The sequence below is a fragment of the Periplaneta americana genome, chromosome 16 (genome assembly GCF_040183065.1).
Source record: "Periplaneta americana isolate PAMFEO1 chromosome 16, P.americana_PAMFEO1_priV1, whole genome shotgun sequence".
NCBI lineage: Eukaryota > Metazoa > Arthropoda > Insecta > Blattodea > Blattidae > Periplaneta > Periplaneta americana.
Genome location: NC_091132.1, coordinates 58,610,995 through 58,631,825, shown reverse-complemented (window position 1 = coordinate 58,631,825; position 20,831 = coordinate 58,610,995). Strand labels below are relative to the sequence as shown.

General features: G+C 35.7%; 1 protein-coding gene across 3 annotated transcripts in view; it reads right to left on the bottom strand.

The window, feature by feature from the left end:
• LOC138716340 (long-chain-fatty-acid--CoA ligase 5) overlaps positions 1-20,831 on the bottom strand; it is a 245,667-nt gene that overhangs the window by 183,833 nt on the left and 41,003 nt on the right. The window contains exon 1 of one of the 3 annotated variants that reach the window (XM_069849312.1): positions 3,228-4,141. The exons of the other annotated variants lie outside the window; for them this stretch is intronic. Within the exon in view, the coding sequence (XP_069705413.1) occupies positions 3,228-3,351 (124 nt within the window). The 5' untranslated portion in view covers positions 3,352-4,141. Of the gene's footprint in view, positions 1-3,227; positions 4,142-20,831 lie in introns of those variants that run through there. 3 annotated transcript variants of the gene reach the window in all.

Sequence of the window (20,831 nt, the reverse complement as noted above, 5' to 3'; positions counted from 1 at the left end):
AATTTTTTATTTTTTATTGTGTACTACTTATATGTCTCACTTCACCATGTCCAACATTTCCATAGTATTAAAATGTACAATTCTTTCTGATTATGGTTTAATTGACGCACAACTCTAACCAGAATTATCCCCCTCTGTTCGATCCTTGGTCAGACATTGTTTATGCGTACTCTTACCGCTGACATTCAAACAGTCAGTAAAGTAGCCAGTTGTTATTAGACAGAGCTAACGCAACATTTGCAATACAAAACATAGTTGGTTCCCATTTAAAAAAAGAAAGTTGAGTCTAATATCTTGAAAATTACTTCATGTACAAAAACAAATTAAGTGCGTCAGATGTCCCCTTCGATGTAATTTAACTTGTAATTGTCGGTTTGTGTATATCTGAAATATTTCACACGATATAGGAGATGAAAGAGTTAAGCGGGCCAACCTGTATAAGATTTTCCAAGTCCGAAGAATGACCATTGGCTGGAATTCGTGAATCCGATGCTGACAGGTAGAACCTCTTGCCTTAGTCCTGCAGGGCAAGGTTCCATCCCTAAATCCCAAACTCTTAAAACCTGTATCAGCAACGAAAATCCATGCCATACTGAAGAGTTCATCCCAGTCTAGTTTTAACTATTGATAGGTTTTAGGACTAAAAGTTTTCAGTTTTTTTTTTGGTAAAAAAATAATTAAAATATTTCAGTTATGATTAAAAATGTGACAATTTCGTGATTAATTTCCGTCATGTAGTGTCGTACTCAATAAGCAATAATCTTATGCTTGGCATTTTTAGTAGTTTATTTTACGACATTGTATCAACTGAGACGGTTATCTAGCGTCTGAATGATATGAAGGTGACAATATCAGCGAAATGAGTCGAGAGTCCAGCGCCGAAAGTTACCCAGCATTTGCTTTTAATGGGTTGAGAGAAAACCCCCTGAAAAACCCCAACCAGATAACTTGTCCCAACCAGGATTTGAACCCGGGCCCACTCGTTTCGCGGTCAGGCATGGTGACCTTCACTGCACAACGGTGAACTACATGGCATTGTATAAATAATAATAATATAATAATAATAATAATAACAATAATAATAATAATAATAATAATAATCATCATCATCATCATAGTAATAATAATAATAGAAACTCGCGTAGCTCAGGCGGTAGCGCGTTTATTCGCTGATCCGGACTTGCGTTCGGCGTGGATTCGATTCCCGCTTGGGCTGATTACCTGGTTGGGTTTTTTCGAGGTTTTATTCAATCGCAAGGCGAATATCAGATAATCTATGGCGAATCCTCGGCCTCATTCCACGAAATATCATCTCACTGTCACGAATTTCATCGACGCTAAATAATCCAGTAGTTGATACAGCGTCGTTAAATAAGTAATAATAATAATAATAATAATAATAATAATAACCTCCGTAGATAATATTTTCAAATAATTCATCTCATTCTTTCGCAGTTAACATCTTCAAAACTGATATAAATACTGCATTTCTTCAAAATAATTTTGAAACATACCCTGTTTTCCCTTTCATTGCAGAAATGAAGATTTCTCATAGAAACAGTCAATTTCCGTAAACGTTTGCGACAAATTTACTGTCACAAATCAGTCACATCTATGACAAAACCTGCATATACTTCTTGGTGCATCTCTGTCACACTTCGTGGTTATCCTAATAAGAAAAAAACTCGGCCTTGACTAATTACTAGTAAAGCCTTCTGTCACGTCTGTTTTGTCGGTCAAAAATTCTATCACTAGGCCGGGATCGAACAAGAGCCGCGTGAACGGAAGAACAAGCGTTGAACCATAGACGCAGCCAGAATAAGATCTAGTAAGAGAATAAATTCCCTTAATATGCATAGTGGACACTGTTAATTATGTAGGCCTACATGAACTGCGGATGGAAGGGGAAGATATCATATCAAAATAGCTTATATTCAATCCAGCGCCTCAAATTCAAGGATAAGATTAACATCACAGACGTCGAACTATCAGTAGATATTGGAGGAGACGTTAATTGGAGATTACATACTGAATTTCGCTGTTCTAGGCCTATGTTATTTACTATTAGCGTGGTAGTTCCTTAAATAGTGTTCGTAGGAACGAGAATGTGATAGGTTAGGTTTGGTTTGTTGAGGCTTTTGAGATGCCTTGCACGTACGTTTAAATCTTAGGTACATAGGTTTGCCCTAGTATATTCGGCATGTATATCTCCAATTAACGTCTCGTGGATTAGAGCTCTCTTTCACACGGTGCGAGAATTTCTCGAAACGGGCATTTATTCGAATGGATTTATTGCAGATAACAGTCTATACACGATTCGATTTTTTCCCCATACATAACTTAAGGGATTAGTTACAGCTTACAGCAGTAAAATTTTTGGAAATATTCAACATTTTTTTCCTCATTATTGTATCTTGTACAATAATGAAAATTGGTATGTGTAAAACACTGTCCTTCTGCTATATGAAAAAAATATTTTTACGATTTAAAAAAAATATTTTCTTTTTTTAATTCAAAATGTTGGCAGTTGACGTGCAGTGATGAAGCGTTTCCCTCATAACTCAAAAACTTGTTAACTTTTTCATGTTCTCTCTCTTTTATTTTATTGCTGAAATTCATATTTACAATATCATGCTCTTTCAACAACATTCCTTTATAAATAATTTTTTGTGTATAATATAAAATACTGATATTTCACCATTTTTAAATGAATTTATTTTTATCAGGCAATCTATCAAAGGTAGAGATGTGATCTTGCATCGTATTGTAGATATGGCATTCATAGATACACACAAAAAAATTCATCACAGAATGTTGGATAGTTTTTTAGTTATTTGGGAAACGCTAAATCACTGCACAGTGAACTGAATTTTGGAAAAAAAAAATGTAAATAATTTTTTTTAATCCTACAAATATTTTTTTCGTATAGTAGAAGGACAGTCTTTTACACATACTAATTTTCATTATTGTAGCTTACAATATACAATAATGAAGAAAAAAAAGTGTTGAATATTTTCAAAATTTTACTGCTGTAAGCTGTATCTAAGCCGTTAAATTTCATTATGCATGGGAAAAAAAATCGACCCGTGTGTAGATGCTACCCACAAGAAATCGATTCGAATAAATGCCCATTTCGAGAAACTCCGTACCGTGTGAACGGGCCCTTACAAAGTAGGCTATTACAGAATTAATGCAAAATAAATTTAAAAATATAACCTGAAACTTACAGTTGCGTAACCTTGACGTTTTTCCGCGTCCAGAATGTCGTTTCTTCTTTTTCTCAGGCTCCTCATTATTATTGTTATTGTTATTTTCAAGTTCCGTGTACGCCATATGAGTCATTATCCCCATGTTATAAATTCAATTTCCTCAACAAAAAATGCAAATTTATTCAGATAGTTTATATGAATTGTTTTAAGAGACACTCGAAAATAAATACGTAGCTGAGAAGTAACTGTTTTCAGGTGCTACTTATTGATTCAATATGGATTTTTTTCACCACTTCTTTGTCTTCGCTTATTTTGACAGTCAATATTTCGCACTGTGGAAGCAACTCTGAACACCCTTCACTGAACTCGCACTGAAATTTCATCTTGCAACCAGATGTAAATATGAATGTTCATCTTTTTTGTTCACTTTGTGCCAAACACAGATCCAAAACTATGAATTAGAGTTAATGCATTTCAAATAAGACAAAATGTTTTTATTACCTTCACTGCATTGGAAAAATATAAAGCCACTTGTGTTTAGAATATTAATTCACGTCCTGTCTTTAAAAAACCCGAATAAGAATTGACTTTTACAGGACTTCAGACAGGATATGAGATCGCTCCTAATTTATTAAATATTGAGTCACAAACCACATCACTGAACTTCACGTTTCAGTGAAGGTATAACAGACAACTTTTACCACTAGGACTTCTGTAACAGCAAATATAATGACGCCAGAACCTGTTGGATTTAATAGAGACTATCAGGGAATAAAACTAAAAGCGAGGTTTTTTTATATTCTTAAAGTAACCTCAGAGTACAGGATATCCACAAAATATCGCTCCAAATTTCACAACTGAAAGTAATTGTCTTAATCCGTTCCAGGGCAGCGAACAGTCGAGGTAATTGCCAATAATTAACACCCTGCGTTATCGTTTGACTTGTCAACCTTTGCAGACGATCACTTCGTTACTAAACGCTCAAGTTATAAACCTCTTCTGAAACAAATGTGAATGGAGGCGGGGTATAAGAAAAAGGGGTCTTCTGACACGACGAACCGCAAGAAGTAGGGAAAAAAGAAGGCACTCTCCCCCCCCCCACCTCCCCATTACACCATAACAGTATACGGTATCTTTCATGCAATTCTGCCTGGTCTCCTTCAGTCGTGATGTCCTAGATCGAACTTGAACTTGCTAAGCCGGCCTGTATAATATGTTGCAGACTATCCAAACTCCGTATCCCCCCTCCCTAATCGCAACAAATGGCGAAAAGCTGGCTCCCCCCTTACCGCGTCTTTCATAAAACGAAGCACCGGGAGACGCCTACTGAAACAGGCTCATCGGCTTAGTGACCTCCTTCAGGTGTTGCGATTCTTTTTCAGTCATTCCTTCTGACGTTCTCTGCTGCTCAGCAGTCCGGAATTCAGTTTTCATCCAAGACCTTTCATGGTGCCATCCAATTTCTTAAACGTGGATTTACCTAATTAAGCACAAACCTAACGACTAATATTATACTCCTTTTTTAAACACCACATTAAGTATACCATCGTAAAATGTGCAATAAACTTTTTTTTTATTAATTTTGTAAGTAATGCGAGCTGCTACCGGAAGCAGATGATCGAATAATGGCTACTGCATGTAATCCTGAGGCGTTCTCTGAACAAGAATTTAACTTAAAAAAATCTTGAATTTTAGATACAGAGCATTATACATTTAAATGATACAACAGCATTTTCCAGAACGACATTCAAATGTTCCTAGAGGGCGCTGCGTTTGTTGAAGGAAAATAATATTTTGTCAGAAGGGAGATGTGTTATTAGGGATTCAATATATAGATGGCTAACAGCCCAGATCACATATAGATTGCTCATTCCTATGTTAAAATCGGTTGCACTTTGAAGAGAACAACCGCCAGGATCGCTACCCGTCCGCCGTAAACGAACACGAGATAGCAGTACAGTCGCTAATGCAATTCAAATGGGAGTTATGACGTGACTCTTTATGTAACAACTAGTTGGCAGCATAGTAAACCTGACAAAAGTTGTTACTGTCAAAGCCTATAACGCTGAGCAATCTGGGTATATATGACCTAAGCTAACAGCAAACATTTTCATGGGGGCAGATAAAGTTTTCTTTTTCTTCCACCATGTTAATAATGTCCAAACAAGTGCTTATACAAATTTTTGCCATTCGAGCGCAATTACGAGGGCCATCCAGAAAGTACCCTAAGTTTGCCTGGAGCAGTTATCAGAAAGAAAACACAATTTCATGGAAAGATTTATTGGGACAGATACAGAAGTATTTTTCAACATATTCCCCACCAGAATTGGGACATTTGTCATACCGTGGGATCAACTTTTGTATCCTTGTATCGTAGAAGTCTGCCGCCTGGGATCAGAACCAGTGTGTCACAGCCGTCTGCATCTGTCTGTTGATCCCACGGTATGGTAAATGTCTCAATTCCGGTGGGAGATGTTGAAAAATAGCTGGACAACTGCTGTATCTGTTCCAATAAATCTTTCCATAAAATTGTGTTTTCTTTCTGTAAAAGGCCCCAGGGAAACTTACCTTCTAAACGGTTCTCTTAATTGCACTCGGGTGGCCAAAATTTGTATAAGCACTTGTTTTGACATTATTAACATGGGGGAAGAAAAAAGATAACTTTTTTATCTGCCTCCATGGGAATGTTTGCTTTTAAGAAGTAATACGGTACCTCGTATCTATAAAAATGGCCATTTAGTTTAACTGCATTATTATTATTATTATTATTATTATTATTATTATTATTATTATTATTTATTGTTGTTGTTTAGTCAACTGTCCGAAGACAGGTCTGAACCTCACAAGTGACACCAAGAAGCCACTACTTAAGAGATATACGTATCAGGCAGAACCTCAATCGGAGGAATTATTATTATTATCATTATCATTATTATTATTATTATTATTATTATTATTATTTATTGTTGTTGTTTAGTCAACTGTCCGAAGACAGGTCTGAACCTAACAAGTGACACCAAGAAGCCACTACTTAAAAGATGTACGTATCAGGCAGAACCTCAATCGGAGGAATTATTATTATTATTATTATTATTATTATTATTTATTGTTGTTTAGTCAACTGTCCGAAGACAGGTCTGAACCTCACAAGCGACACCAAGAAGCCACTACTTAAGAGATGTACATATCAGGCAGAACCTTAATCGGAGGAATTATTATTATTATTATTATTATTATTATTATTATTATTATTATTATTATTATTATTATTATGTTCCCAAAATTGGACAGTTCACTAATATTTTGTCCTGCAAAGCGGAAGCATTATATAAAAGGTTTGTCTATTTTGAGGAAACATAATTTTTAAAACATTTTTTTATTCACCTGCAAATTTATAGATACGAAATATAACTCCTTAGCCATAGATATGTTGGAAACGAAAAAAACGACGTAACGTACGTCCAGGTAACATCTCAACTAACTTTTAAACTGTAGAGTAAATTTCAAGTACTGTACCGCCACATAACTATTTAATTTAGTATTTTTGGTCATTTAGTGACACTTCATCCGAATACGTACATATTTCAAAATAAGCAACAAATATAAACAAATAAATAAACGGAAAGAAAAATGGAAGAAAAGAAAGGAAAACAAAGGAGAGCAGAAAATAAATATGAGAAAGAAAAGATAAATGTAAAGGAAAGACAGAAGGAAAAAGAGAAGGAGAGGAAGAGAAAAGTACGAAACAAGAAAGAAAAATATCTCTGCGACGTGGGAGGAAGCAGGCAGGCAGGCAGGCAGGCAGGCGTGACCGTTGTTACGGTACTACCCCAGCTGTGGTTCCGCAGTGCCACACAGGAGGCGTCAACGTTTTAATCTATTAATTCTTCAGTGTATCTATTCACTCATTTTCTGCGAGGGTAATAACCTTGAACTTTCCTACGGGTAATGTGGTGTGTGATCAAATCTGTAAAAATCGTTTCGCATGGTAGAGCTCTCCCGTTACGAACGTATCTCTGTTCATAACGGAAAGGGATCCTTAAAACAGGACGCGATTAGCATTGCCTGTTAGAGGATTCAGTCAATGCTCTGAAGTAGTTAAATTAGATACTGACATCTTACGGAAGGGACCAGAGCTCGATCACCGGCAGATCAATTGAGATTTAATGTGAACTAAACAGTTACAAGGCTGTTTCCCCACTCTTTCCTCCCATATTTATTCCCCCAATTTTCTATTCTAATACAAACTCTTAAAAAAAAAAAAAAAAAAAAAAAGCTGCATCATCTCTGTACCAATTTAGGGTTTAGCAACAGTAATATTAGCAATAGTGGTAGTATTATCAGTAGCAGTGATGGTGGTAGCAATAGTAGTAATAGTGGTAGTAATATGATAGTATTAGTAGTAGTAGTAGTAGTAGTAGTAGTAGTAGTAGTAGTAGTAGTAGAAGTTGTAGTAGCAGTTGTTAGGATTACCATCCGTCGAGCTTTCGGGGGGATTGTCCCGGAAATTGAAACGTTTTCCTGGATCCCGGGCAAACGCTCTTTTGGGAGCAGAAAGAACAATATTCTAAATATACACGAAACAGAAATGTGAAGACATTTTCTTAGTGTTTATATGTTTTATGTTAACTCCATTTTCTCATGAAATTTCGGCCAGTGTATGGGACCGGTGCCCACCCAGAATCGTGATGCACTTGGGGAGCTACGATAGGTAGCGAAATCCGGTTGCGAATACCAGCTATAACGACTGGGGGGATCATCGTGCTAATCACACGATACCTCCATTCTGGTTGGATGATCGTCCACCTCTGCTTCGGCATGTGCGTGTGAGGCCAGCAGCCGGCTGGTCGGTCTAGGGCCTTCATGGGCTGTAGCGCTACGGATCATTATTATTATTATTATTATTATTATTATTATTATTATTATTAATATATTAACTCCATAGACTTCATTCATTCATAGTTTTTGCCAAAGGGCAAGTCCTTCACTGAAAACCCAGCAATCTCCAATCTTCTCTCTTTTCAGCGCTTTTCTTCGTCTCCACATGCGATCAATATCTCTTAATGTTGTCTATCATATGATATATTCTTCTGTCCCGATCTTTTTTTCGTGTGCATCATTCAGCAGGCAGTTTCTCTTTAGCCAGTGATCTAGCCAATTTGTTTCTCTTTTCCTGATCAGTTTCAGTATTATTCTTTCTGACAGTAGGAGTACTTGTGGTACTGGCAGTAGTAATACTTGTGGCACTGGCAGTAGCAGTACTTGTATTTATAGTAAAGTAGAACGAGACGTTCTACTTTACTATAAATACAAGTACTGCTACTGCTACAGTTAGGCACAGTGAAAACGTAAACAACGTGCAAGTAACGTGTGGGGGGGGGGGGACGAGCAGTTCCAAAAACATACAAAACAAAAGAACACAAATTAGATAACGTTATCATATGTACACATTTTAACAAACAAATAATTATAACGTTGAAATAATTCAATATAATAAATCAAATTTTGCTACTTACATGATGTTGCTTTCAAGCAGCATTTTATAAGGTCATGAATTTCATTCTCTGTAGGACTAACATAAAAACACCGTCTTCTGTGGCCGAATTAACAAAACTACAATGCTGTAATTATGTTTAGGAAATAGTGTTGCCACTTTAAACCAATATAGTGTAGTTTTGTTACTTCGGCCACAAAAGACGGTGATATTATGTTAGTCATACAGAGAATGAAATTCATAACCGTAAAAAATGCTGCTTGAAAACAACTTCATATAAGTAGCAATATTTGATTTGTTATATTGAATTATTTCAACGTTACAATTGCTTGTTTGTTAAAATGTGTATATGATAACGTTATGCAATTTGTGTTCTTTTGTTATGTGTTTTTGGACAATATAATTTCAATTAATACTCCGCCATAAATGCTGTAACTAAAACCTTGTGCATCCCTAGTGTTTATCGTACGGCTCGTCCTCCCTCCACACGTTAAGGCTGGTTCACAACAAAGCGGGAACGGAAACGACAACGGGAACGAGAACGGAAATACTTTTAAAATAAATGTATTTAAATATGAGCATTCGCAATTAACTACTGTGAATACTCACATCTAAATACATTTATTTTAACATTATTTCCGTTCTCGTTCTCGTTTCCGTTCCCGGCTTATTGTGAACCAGCCTTTACCTGTATTTTGTTTACGTTTTCACTGTGCCTAAACGAGACGCTCTACTGTAGCCGAAGGCCTACTTGTGGCAATAGCAGTATTTGTAGCAATAGTAGCAGTAGCACCATTTGTAGAAATAGTACTTGTAGCAATAGTAGCAGTATTTGTAGCATTAGCAGTAGTAGTAGGCCTACTAGTACCTAGCAGTAGTAGACCAAGTAGCAGTGTAAATAAGTCATAGTAGTAATATAGTAGCAGCAGTATAGAGCAGTAGCAGTGGATCACAAGTACTCGTATGTTGAATTTTATGTCACAGACTTTGGTAAAATTAATTTGAACACTTTTCTTTGAGATGTTACTATTTAATTTGATTCACGCATTAAGAGTAAAGCATCCTGCTCAGCCTGATTTCCTATGCTGAAGATGGCATTGACCAGCACACTTTAATGCGATACGTAGTTTTCTCAGGCTCACAAAGACAGCATGATGCTCCATAGTAAATAATTCCACCGCATCGTGAGAGAAAGCGACCACCCAAGCCAGGAACCGAACCCGCGAGTATTCTGCTATACATCCCGTCACTAACGTCGGTAACCTACTGCCCTCGGGCGATGTGTATCATGCTAAGTTCGTCATTTGGGCCACGAAGCGAAAAAATATTTTTCATGTAAAAATGTTCATAATAGTCTTATGGCTCAATTACACACAAACTAACTTTTTTTTTCGCATAGAAAAATATCAACATCATAATCACAAAAGTTTCTCTAAAGAATCGTGACACGAATCACGATTTCAATTAACTGATATTATGACAATCTATTCATGGCTAATATTAACTAGCCACAACAATAAAATTTAAGTAATGTTTTATTTTCTATATTTAATCTGCCTTTGCATGTCCACGAACAGTTATACTTGCTATGCTGGCTGACAATGACAGGACGACTTGTCTTTCTTCCTACATTAAATGAAGGGTTCAGAGCCATAGTGGGTCAAGCGCCATATATTAAAAACGAAGAAAACAAGGGCTAAAATTGATTACCATAATTTAATTAAACATATAGCAAATAATACAGGGTGTTTCAAAAATACGGGGCATAATTTCAGGTATGTATTTCCCACATGTAGACAATCAAAATAGTACATTACAACATGTGTCCGGAAATGCTTCATTTCCGAGTTATGGCCTTCACAACATTGAAATTCACAGGAACGTTTTTCTTTCCGCAGGTCGTTGTCATTACAGAAGATGTTCAAAATGTCCACCTCCTGCTTGAATACAGACCTCACATCGATGTCTCATTGACTGCTGCAAGAACCACTGACAGAACCTAACTCGTGCAGGGTAATCTACTGGTGACAGGGCCTGTACACGTTGCAAATAATAAGGATACAATTGATACTCTTTCAACAGTCTCCAGATAGTCGTATGAGGAACATTGACTTTCAACGCTACCCTTCGTGTGCTGATAGAAGGAGTCATGTTCACAGCCTCCAGAATCTCCTCCTGTACTTCTGAAGTTGTAGATCTTGGTCGTCCCTTTCCCAAACCAGGAGAGTTAAATTTTCCATACTCGCACAGGCGGTAATGGAGACGTACAAATGTCTTCCGATCTGGACATTGTCGCTGTGAGTACCTCTCCTGGTACAAACGACGAGCCAGCACAGCATTGCCGTCCGCCTTACCGTACATGAAGTGTATCTCTGCCAGCTCTTGATTTGAATACATGTCGCACAGTCTAACGCCTACACAACACTGAATGTAACCTTCGCCTCGAAATGAACTGTCAGAGTGCCTTCTTAATGTCTCCTTTGACGGCAACGACCTGCGGAAAGAAAAACGTTTCGGTGAATTTCAATGTTGTGAAGGACATAACTCGGAAATAAAGCATTTCCGGACACATGTTGTAATGGACTATTTTGATTGTCTACATGTGGGAAATACATACCTGAAATTATACCCCGTATTTTTTAAACACCCTGTATAAAGTATGAACATTAAAACTGAATGACATGTCAATCTTCATTAAATTATTATATTCAGTTAACTTTAAACCTTGCTTTCTCCGTTTTTAATAAATGGCGCTTGGGCCACTATGGCTCTGAACCCTTCAAATGAGATATTCGTCGAAATTTGACAACATGAATGTATGTCTGCAGAAGAACACTGCAATGGAATGATTTGTATTACTCAAGTTAATAAACTGAGAGGACAGAACGTGAAGGTACTTATAAAGTAACTTATTTGTAAGCTCGTATCTGTGTAGAAATGTTTTCATACCTGTGTCATTAAGTCTCTCCAGAAACAGAAATCCAATATTGGTTTTATATTCACTAGAGCGTTCTTATTTATTGTCAAAATAGAATTAAAATATGTACAAGTATTCCTGTTTATCATAAAAACGGATTTCGTATAAAACAGTATTTTCATAAAGCGATTTTATTAATTTTAGAAATAAATTAAGTAAAAATGTACTAGATACCTTTATTCCGTAAGACTTTTTCATTAAATAGATTTATCATCGTCTAAAACTTGTTTTATTTTTGCTTTCATACATTTAATAACTTTGTTTCACTTTATTACTATGGTTTTACGTTGTATCGTGAGTTACAACTATAAGTTACATAGACTGGAGCTGATATTGATAAAACAAATTCGTGAGCATAAAAATGCTCATTAAATTTGTATAGATTATTCATTATCTCGTGGAATCACATGCATAGTGCGCCATAGCCTATAGTACGAACCTTATGGTGGAGGCATGTGAAGTAGCTAGCTGCAAATGGAAGCGTAGCAGGGAGGAAAGCTTCTCGTTCACTTTCTGCTTCCCCTCACGCGGAGGTATAGGTCATTCGTATCTCATGAAACCAATGCAATCGTGCGTCTTAGCTTACGGTAAGAACTTCACCGTGGGGATATGTGAGCTACCCTGCAAGTGGAATCGTAGAGAGGGAGGGAAGCTTCTCAATCCACTTTCTGCTTCTCCTCACGCGCAGGTAGGTTTCACGAGATAACGAATGGCCTATAGCTTTCACGATATAACAAGTGGCATATACATATCTCTTTGAATTAAAGGTGACTATCTGATTAAGTGTGTTCATTTTTTCTTCCCCATTTTGCTGTAGTCTCCAGCAATTACTCTCGCTCCACACAAATCAATTTTAATCTTGTTTACAACAAACATTTGATCTTAAAAGCAAAGCAAAATTGCTGTAGGAAAGCACAACATCCGTATAAAGCATACACGAAAACTAAAAAATTAAAACAAAAAATATGTTTTACGTAAAAAAAAAATGTCAACGAGAAAATTTGAACAAACTGCACATTTTATATAGGCACTTTACCAAAAAGCTAGCAAAACATCTACCCGACAGAAAAAAATGTTAATTAATTTTTTATTCATAACTTCGTTTCTTTAAATTCTTTTGCATTTCCAATAAATCTTAATGTTGTTACATTGTTTGTATATTTAAACAATTTCACATAAATTTAAGAGTCAAAATTCTGATATTCCTTTTGAACAAAATCCGTTTAACGGGTTAGAACAAACGATCGTACAAAGGCTTGTGGGCAGAATTGTTCTTATCTAAAATTTCGGCGAGTATTTTCATATACATTGCAAAAACGACTTCTTTTTTAGATTTTTATTTTACTTGGTGTAGGAGCTATAAACCCTTATTTTTAAACAGTATTCCTCTTTTTTCTTCTATTTTATAGAGCAAATTATTCATTCACAGATTCCCGATAAAATAGGAATACAATTTTAACACAAATCCAATCCATTTCAGTTTTCTTCATAGCCTACATACTGCAATATTTAACACTCAACATTTATCCTTTCTGTAAAGCGTTCCTTCAAACGTCACTGGGTTCCCTAAATTCCAAATTACGTGGCATAAGCAGTTTAGAATTGACTTCGATAAAGAGAATAAATATATAAGTTATCAAGGTAAAATATTTAAGGCTCAGTAAAGAAGCCGTTAGATAGCTACCTAAGCAGACGAAATGTAAACACAAATATTAAAAGTCATTTTTTCTTAAATAATAAATTTACAAAGTTACGAACGTGATTAGGTGATGTTATCTTAATCTTAAAGAACTTAATTAAAATGTTCTATACATTATAAAGAAAATTAACGTTCCCTTGGTCATAAGCGAGAAAGTGAAAGGGGCTGAAAACTCCCCGTCCATGTCCTTTTTGCTTACACCGCCTTATAAACAAACACAAAATAAGACTCCGTGCATCAGTGGTGGATTTTAGGCGACCAGCGAGAGCCGAAGTTCGTAAAAGCTTTGATGCCCGTCTGATACAATCCATCACTGATATGCCCGTCTGCTCGTACCGCACCAAAACACTACTGTCTCAGCCGGGGAAGGTGAGTGGGGAGTTAAGAAGTGGTCTGCAGTGACTCAATCGAGTTAATAACGCTCAGGCCTGTATTAGTAGAACTCGTATAACTGATATATAGTATACCATTCTTATAAATTGCCGTAGCCCTTATAATATTTTTTTTTATATAATGGATGGTGAAATGCCGGTAGGAGAAACGGGAGTACTCCACTCAAACCTACCATTAAACACTGCCCCTTAAATTTACAACGGTGGTCCGCATGTAGCATAATTCAAAAAGGGTCAGCGGAATCAAGATTCGTTTTCAAACGATATTTGAATTAAACTTAATTTTATCACGTGCTCTTATTTGTTTTAGCTTTTTGGAACTTTTGCTTGTTCATCTCAGAATCGAGACAGAGTTTAACAGGAATGCGATCGCCTAAAGGACTTCTCTTGGCTTGCATGTTTTGGCAATATATCTGACATTTTTGCCTTTTAAATTCTGTAAATTCCAGTCTTCAGTGCCCAGCTTCAAAAATGCTTATCGTTCAGGAAAGATTGAAGTAACGATAAAGGAATTAAAATTACAGTCTTGGCCAATTTAAAATCGAAAATTTAATTCATTTCCTGTTCCAAGTGAATTTCTAGCAACAAGTGATGATTTCTCGTCCGATATCGTTGCAAATATAGCAAAATATATTAATCGAAAGTCATACCACAAATTAACAACTATTCTTGGTTGGAAATCCTCGTAAAGATGAAGACGAAACGCGTCGAAGGGTTCCTTCTATCCATGACTTTCTTAATGATAAAATTATTTAATTTACACAAACTGATTTGCTATATTTTTTATTTAAAAAACTCATGACTGAGTCAGTTTACTTGACTGAAAGCAACAGAACTTCCTTCACCTCATGAAGCCAATGTCACGATCTCTTCCCAGCTGTCTCTCTCTCTGTACTTCTGGCAAGGCAGACGCCACAGAGTTGAGGAGAGCAGAGCAGAGGGATGCCTGCATTTGCTAAATGTTAACGGGGTTGCCCACCTGTTCGATTTGTGTGAGGTGAATGACTCGCACGAGTTTGCCGGTACCGTACTCTTATCAAGCAAATAGCGGCTCTATTGTAATTAATTCTGCGAGACTTCCGTTTCTTTCTTATTCAGTGCGTCCAATTCTGACAAAGCAAAGCTCTATGAAAACCTGGTCTTGTACCAATCGATCAGCTGTACCGTTTTTAGAGAAAAATCAAACTTTTTCAAAATATAATTAGGAATAAATATATAGGCCTACAGGTATATGTTTCGTCTAAGAAAGATATGACACATAAGATAAGAGGTCGGCAATCTACGGCACGTGGGGATACTTCAATGGCACCCGGCAAGGAGGGAGAGGGGGGAGTAAGAAGAGAATTATGAAATTAAAGATAAGATTAGAATTTCATGTGACATAATAGCATTTTGCTACTATCGTTTATCAGCAATTGTCACAGCTTGAAAGTATACAGTGTTACTTAGCCAGTTGCTTCCTTCCTCGTTTGTTGTTGTTGTTATTATTATTATTATTATTATTATTATTATTATTATTATTATTATTTAAGTTATTCTATACAAATTTAAAGGTCCGACTATTTTGCGTTAAATAAAAATATAATTAATTTGTATTTTTTAATTGTTACTAAATCTCAAATTACTACGTTCTAAATTCTACTGAAGGCCTACACCTTGACAAGGAAATCGCACTAAAGTAATGCTAATGTGAAGAAAAGGGGATGCCTCATCCTCAAAAAAGTAGAGAAAAGTTGCTCTGGATTATTTACTTTATTATGTTTCCAATTATTTCTTAAGAAACTTAATTAAGGTGAGGTACAGCCATATTACAAGACCTTAATAAAAATCGATTCTCTGATTGAGGTTCTGGCTCATATGTACATCTTTTATCAGGCAGTACATCTCACTTGACGATATGCGTCAGAAGAAGAACAACTGTTTGCATGCATCTGAACTCCGACTAGTGCAATATGTAGCTAGTAGGCGATGTATACAAGGGAGAAAGGAACTGGCCACCCTACCCCATTATTTACTGGCCTAGTTGCCTCATAAGTGGTGCCTTCTTGGTATCAACAAACAAAATTCGTAAGATATTATGGCCTATTTATTCTCCATATAAATAATGTTCCAGTAACTTTATGATTAGTTGAAAATATTCATTTTGCTCTTTCTATTTAGATCACATCAAATTAGATTAGTTAAGAAGGGGCGGGACTGGCATGCTGGATTACTTTATAGTATTAACACAGTCTAGTATATACAGTCACGAAGCTTGAGTTGTGAGGGTGCTAGGAACAATTGACTGTGCCGATACTATTTCGTATTGTCTGTAATGAGGCGATATTAGCGATCCTAATGTTTAGCAACTATCTATGGATGCATATTTACTACGTATTGAGCTTCGTGACTGTATATACTAGACTATGGTATTAATTTGGCACAGCGCTCATAAAAGTTTGCCTACCTCTCCAAAAGATAGTATATAAATCAGTGTACTATATCCTTATCTGTGTGAAGTCGTCTACCTACCTCTGAGATACTGTATTAATTTTTGCTGTAAATATTGGAGCCACCGCAAATATGAAGACCCTTTGTCTTTATTATTTGATATGTAGGCCTACGGATTTTGATTTAATTTGTAGTTGTAGTTAAAACACAATTACTACCACGTGTATAAATACGATGCAAAACAATACGTAGAAAATCAAGTTTTAGAAAAAATATTAGTCTAAATTAAAATAATGTAAAATGGTATATGCCTATTACATAAATCTTCAGACTGTTAAAACACAATTACTGCCACGTGTATGAACATATTGCAAAGCAATACGTAGAGAATGAAGTTTTAGAAGAAATGTTAGTTTAAATTAAAATACTGTAAAAATAAATTTGCAAATTATAATCTTCAGGTTGTTGAAACACAATTACTGCCATGTGTATGAACGTACTGGAAAACAATACGTAGAAAATCAAGTTTTAGAAGAAATATTAGTCAAACTTAAAATACTGTAAAAATGTATAGGCCTATTACATAAATTTGCGAATTATAATCTTCAGATTGTTAAAGCACAATTACTACCATGTGTATGAACGTACTGGAAAACAATATGTAGAAAATCAAGTTTTAGAAGAAATATTAGTCTAAATTAACATACTGTAAAAATGTATAGGCCTATTACATAAATTTGCGAATTATAATCTTCAGATTGTTAAAACACAATTACTGCCACGTGTATGAATGCACTGCAAAATAATACGTAGAAAATAAAGTTCTAGAAGAAATTTTAGTCTAAATTAAAATACTGTAAAAAGATATACGCCTATCACATAAATTTGCGAATTATAATCTTCAGATTGTTGAAACACAATTACTGCCATGTGTATGAACGTACTGGAAAACAATGCGTAGAAAATCAAATTTTAAAAGAAATATTAATTTAAATTAAGATACTGTAAAAAGATATAGGCCTATTACATAAATTTTCAAATTATAATCTTCAGATTGTTAAAATAAACCTAAAAAGATTCTAGTTCTGCTTATGATCTTTAAAACGTATGTTACATGCATGACGTCTCTGCTGGAAGACGTTGTATCAAGAGCGTGGATGGCCTACATCATGCTCCAACTTTCATGTCAAAGACTAAAAGAGACTTCAGGAGAAAAAAAAAATAACAGAGGAGTTATAACAGCAACTTACCGGTTTCCCGCATCTCCTGCCACCCTCGCAGTCACCTGGGTAGTCAGACCTTAAATCACCTTTCCGGACATTTCTGCCCTAGTTTTTGTTACTGGACAGTGAAAATGTCACTGATCAGTATAACTAACGAGATAAAGTTCAAGATACTTAAGATAATATTTAATTAGAAGCCTTTAATTTGTCAGCCACTTGCGTTACGATGTGTTCTACCATGTGTCTGTCTAATGAAGGTCAAGAGATAAAAAAAAAAAAATGGGCTTTGGGTGCGCCAGGAAGTCCACTCGAAGATGATAAATAATTCTAAGTTCTTGTACGACAATAAATGCGTAACAATATACGGTTTGTACTGATTTATTCTGGATTATTTAACACACGAGACAAATTTCCAAGTTTTCTCAATGTTTGTTTCGTGTAGTTACTAATTTAACCATTGTCTTACGTAGCTAGCGGGTAGAATACTTCATTGGAAGAAATGATTGGTGGCAAAAATGTTTATATCCTTTGTTATGTTCAAGATAAGGTTTATTAATAACGCCCGATAATACTATTTTTAATAAGATTTAAAAGCAGAGTAAGTACTAACATGCCGATCGTTAAGTCTGATATATACGACCTGAAAGTTCGATTTATCAGTATTGTACTACTATTCTACAGAGTGATTTATATAGAACTAACACATTTCTTTCTTTCTTTCAAAACGAGTGATGCTAGCCACAATTTGTTATACCTCAAATAGATCTATAGAGTATCTTTGGGAGATTACTAACCTCTCTAGCAACTGTTGAACATTTTTTATTTATTCGGCTGGAAATTCACTTATGATCAGTTTTAACGTCAAATTAAGCAGGAGTTTTTATTCCCTGTCACGAGGTGCGCATACATAAAATAAAGTTGGAGTGTAATCCAATTACATTTCGAATAATTTTTCAGTATTAATGAATCTTGACCTCGCCACTTTTCTGGAGTCCTTGAAAAAAAAAAAAAAAAAAAAAAAAAAAACTAGGATTTCTAATGAAAGTCTATGTACAGCAGTGGAAAAAAAAAAAACCGGACCGACCCTTGTAGCTGATTTCAGAGCCTTGTTCACTCCGGAGCACGATAGATTGGCAACTAAGATTTTCGTGGTTCAAATCCTGTCTGGGAAGGAAACTTTTTTTTTTGTTCCTTATTCAAATTTATTCCCAATACTTTTCGATTAAAGGTAAAATTTATGTTCTGGGAATGATAAGTTAATTAAGTAGTAAAATATCGCTGCAGTCGAAAAGTATTGGGAATAAATTTGAATAAGAAACAAAGAAAAGTTTACTTCCCAGGCAGGATTCGAACCACGAAAGTCTTAGTTACCAGTCTATCGTGCTCTGGAGTGAACAAGGCTCTGAAATCAGCTACAAGGGTCGGTCCAGATTTTTTTTGCCACTACTGTACAGTAATGTGACAAAGGAAATGAAATTGTGATGATGAAGTGTATGAAATGAATAATGAGAAAGTATATGTCGAATTGTGTTTCTAGTCTATTTTTGTTTTTAATCGGTTTTATAATAAAAAGGAGAGAATGGACTTTACTTTGTTAAACTTTAGACTTTTATCTTTACTTAATTACCCTTAATGTGGTCTACATGTACAAAATATGTTGCAATAAGAATATAGAAATACTGTGAAACTTTCCGTTGGCTTATTGTTCGTAGAGTTTCTTAGGTACCGATATTAAGCGAGCACTGAGAGAAATGTACAGAGAAACTAAAGATATTGCATTCTTAAGCGCTTATCCGTTCCGGTTTATTGGTGGTGGGTGAACTTGCACCTACAGGAAGGAATCTTCCCTTCGCCTAGGTGTTCGCGAGGAACAGTTACACAGACCGGTCGAGCTGTGAGTGGGTGGAATCTGGATCAGGACGACCGGTTCGGTTCAGTCGAGTCTCGACGTGGCGACTGCTCCACGTGCCACCCCACCCGCGTCAACTGTACGTAGCACTCCCGGATAGATCGCCACAGTCAGCTGTGTGTGAGGAAAGACAAAGTCATCCTGCTTGCAATTTCATGTGCGCTTGAATTCATTGTCTGTACCGTTAAAGTACAGAAGCATTTTCCAATCTTGATGTAATTTTTCTATACTTGATCAGATTTCGAGATCACTACGTAATTTAAATAAGTTACAAGTTTACGTGTGACACTTGAATTTTTCTTTTCCATTCCATCCTGTCTTCCTAATTCATTTCTTCCAATCCTTTCTCTCGCTCATCGTTCTTCTGACCTTATGTAACCATATGATCTGAGGTTGACCTCTCTTCTTTTCTTCCAGTTGGAAACCATTCTAAAACTTTCCGGCTAATCTCTACTTTGGCATTCGTCTTGCTTGTCCACGTCATTCTAATGGTTTGCATTTTATAAAATCTAACAAGCAAACGTTCTGATGGGGGCAGATAAAAAAGTTAATTTTTTCTTCCACCATGTTAATAATGTCAAAATAAGTGCTTATACAAATTTTGGTCACTCGGCCGCAATTACGAGGGCCGTAAAAAAATAAGTTCGCCAGGGGCCGTTAACAGAAAAAACACAATTTCATTGGACAAATTTATTGGAACAGATACAGCAATTGTTGAGCTATTTTTCAACATATTTTCCATCGGAATTGAGACATTTCTCATAACATGGGATCGACAGAGAGGGGTGCTGACGCAGTCAAACGCTGGTTCAGATCTGAGGCGGCTGACTTCTACGACACAAAAATTGATCCCATGGTATGATAAATGTCTCAATTCCAGTGGGAGATATGTTGACAAATAGCGCAACAATTGTATTTGTTTCAATAAATATGTCCATGCAATTGTGTTTTTTTCTATAAAAATCAGTTTCTGGACGGCCTCGTAATTGCGGTCGAGTGGCAAAAATTCGTATAAGCACTTCTTTTGACATTATTAACAAATTTAACTCTTTTATCTGTCCCCATCAGAACGTTTGCTTGTAAGATGGAATTCTGAACGTCCATTTCTTGTCTAATTGTCTCGTTTCTGATTCTATCTAATCTAGAATGTCTCGTCGATCTTTCAAATAATTAATTTCTGTTGATAGTAATTTAATACAGGTGTTGTGATTTAATCATCAAGTTTCAGATCCGTATCGATTTATAAATTTGAATTTTTGTGTCCTTTCTTGTATTTCTGCCCCATAATACTTCATTTAACATTGCTGTTATTAAACTTTCTTCCTGCATTCTATGATTAATACAATTTTACTACCCATTATTTCATTAATTTCAACTCCCAAATACATGTAGGCCTATATTCATTACAGACTTTGATAAAACTTTTTCCGTTCTCCAAAATCAAATCTCTCTTTCCTTCTTCAGAATTAAATGTCAATTTTAATAAAATTAACTTAAA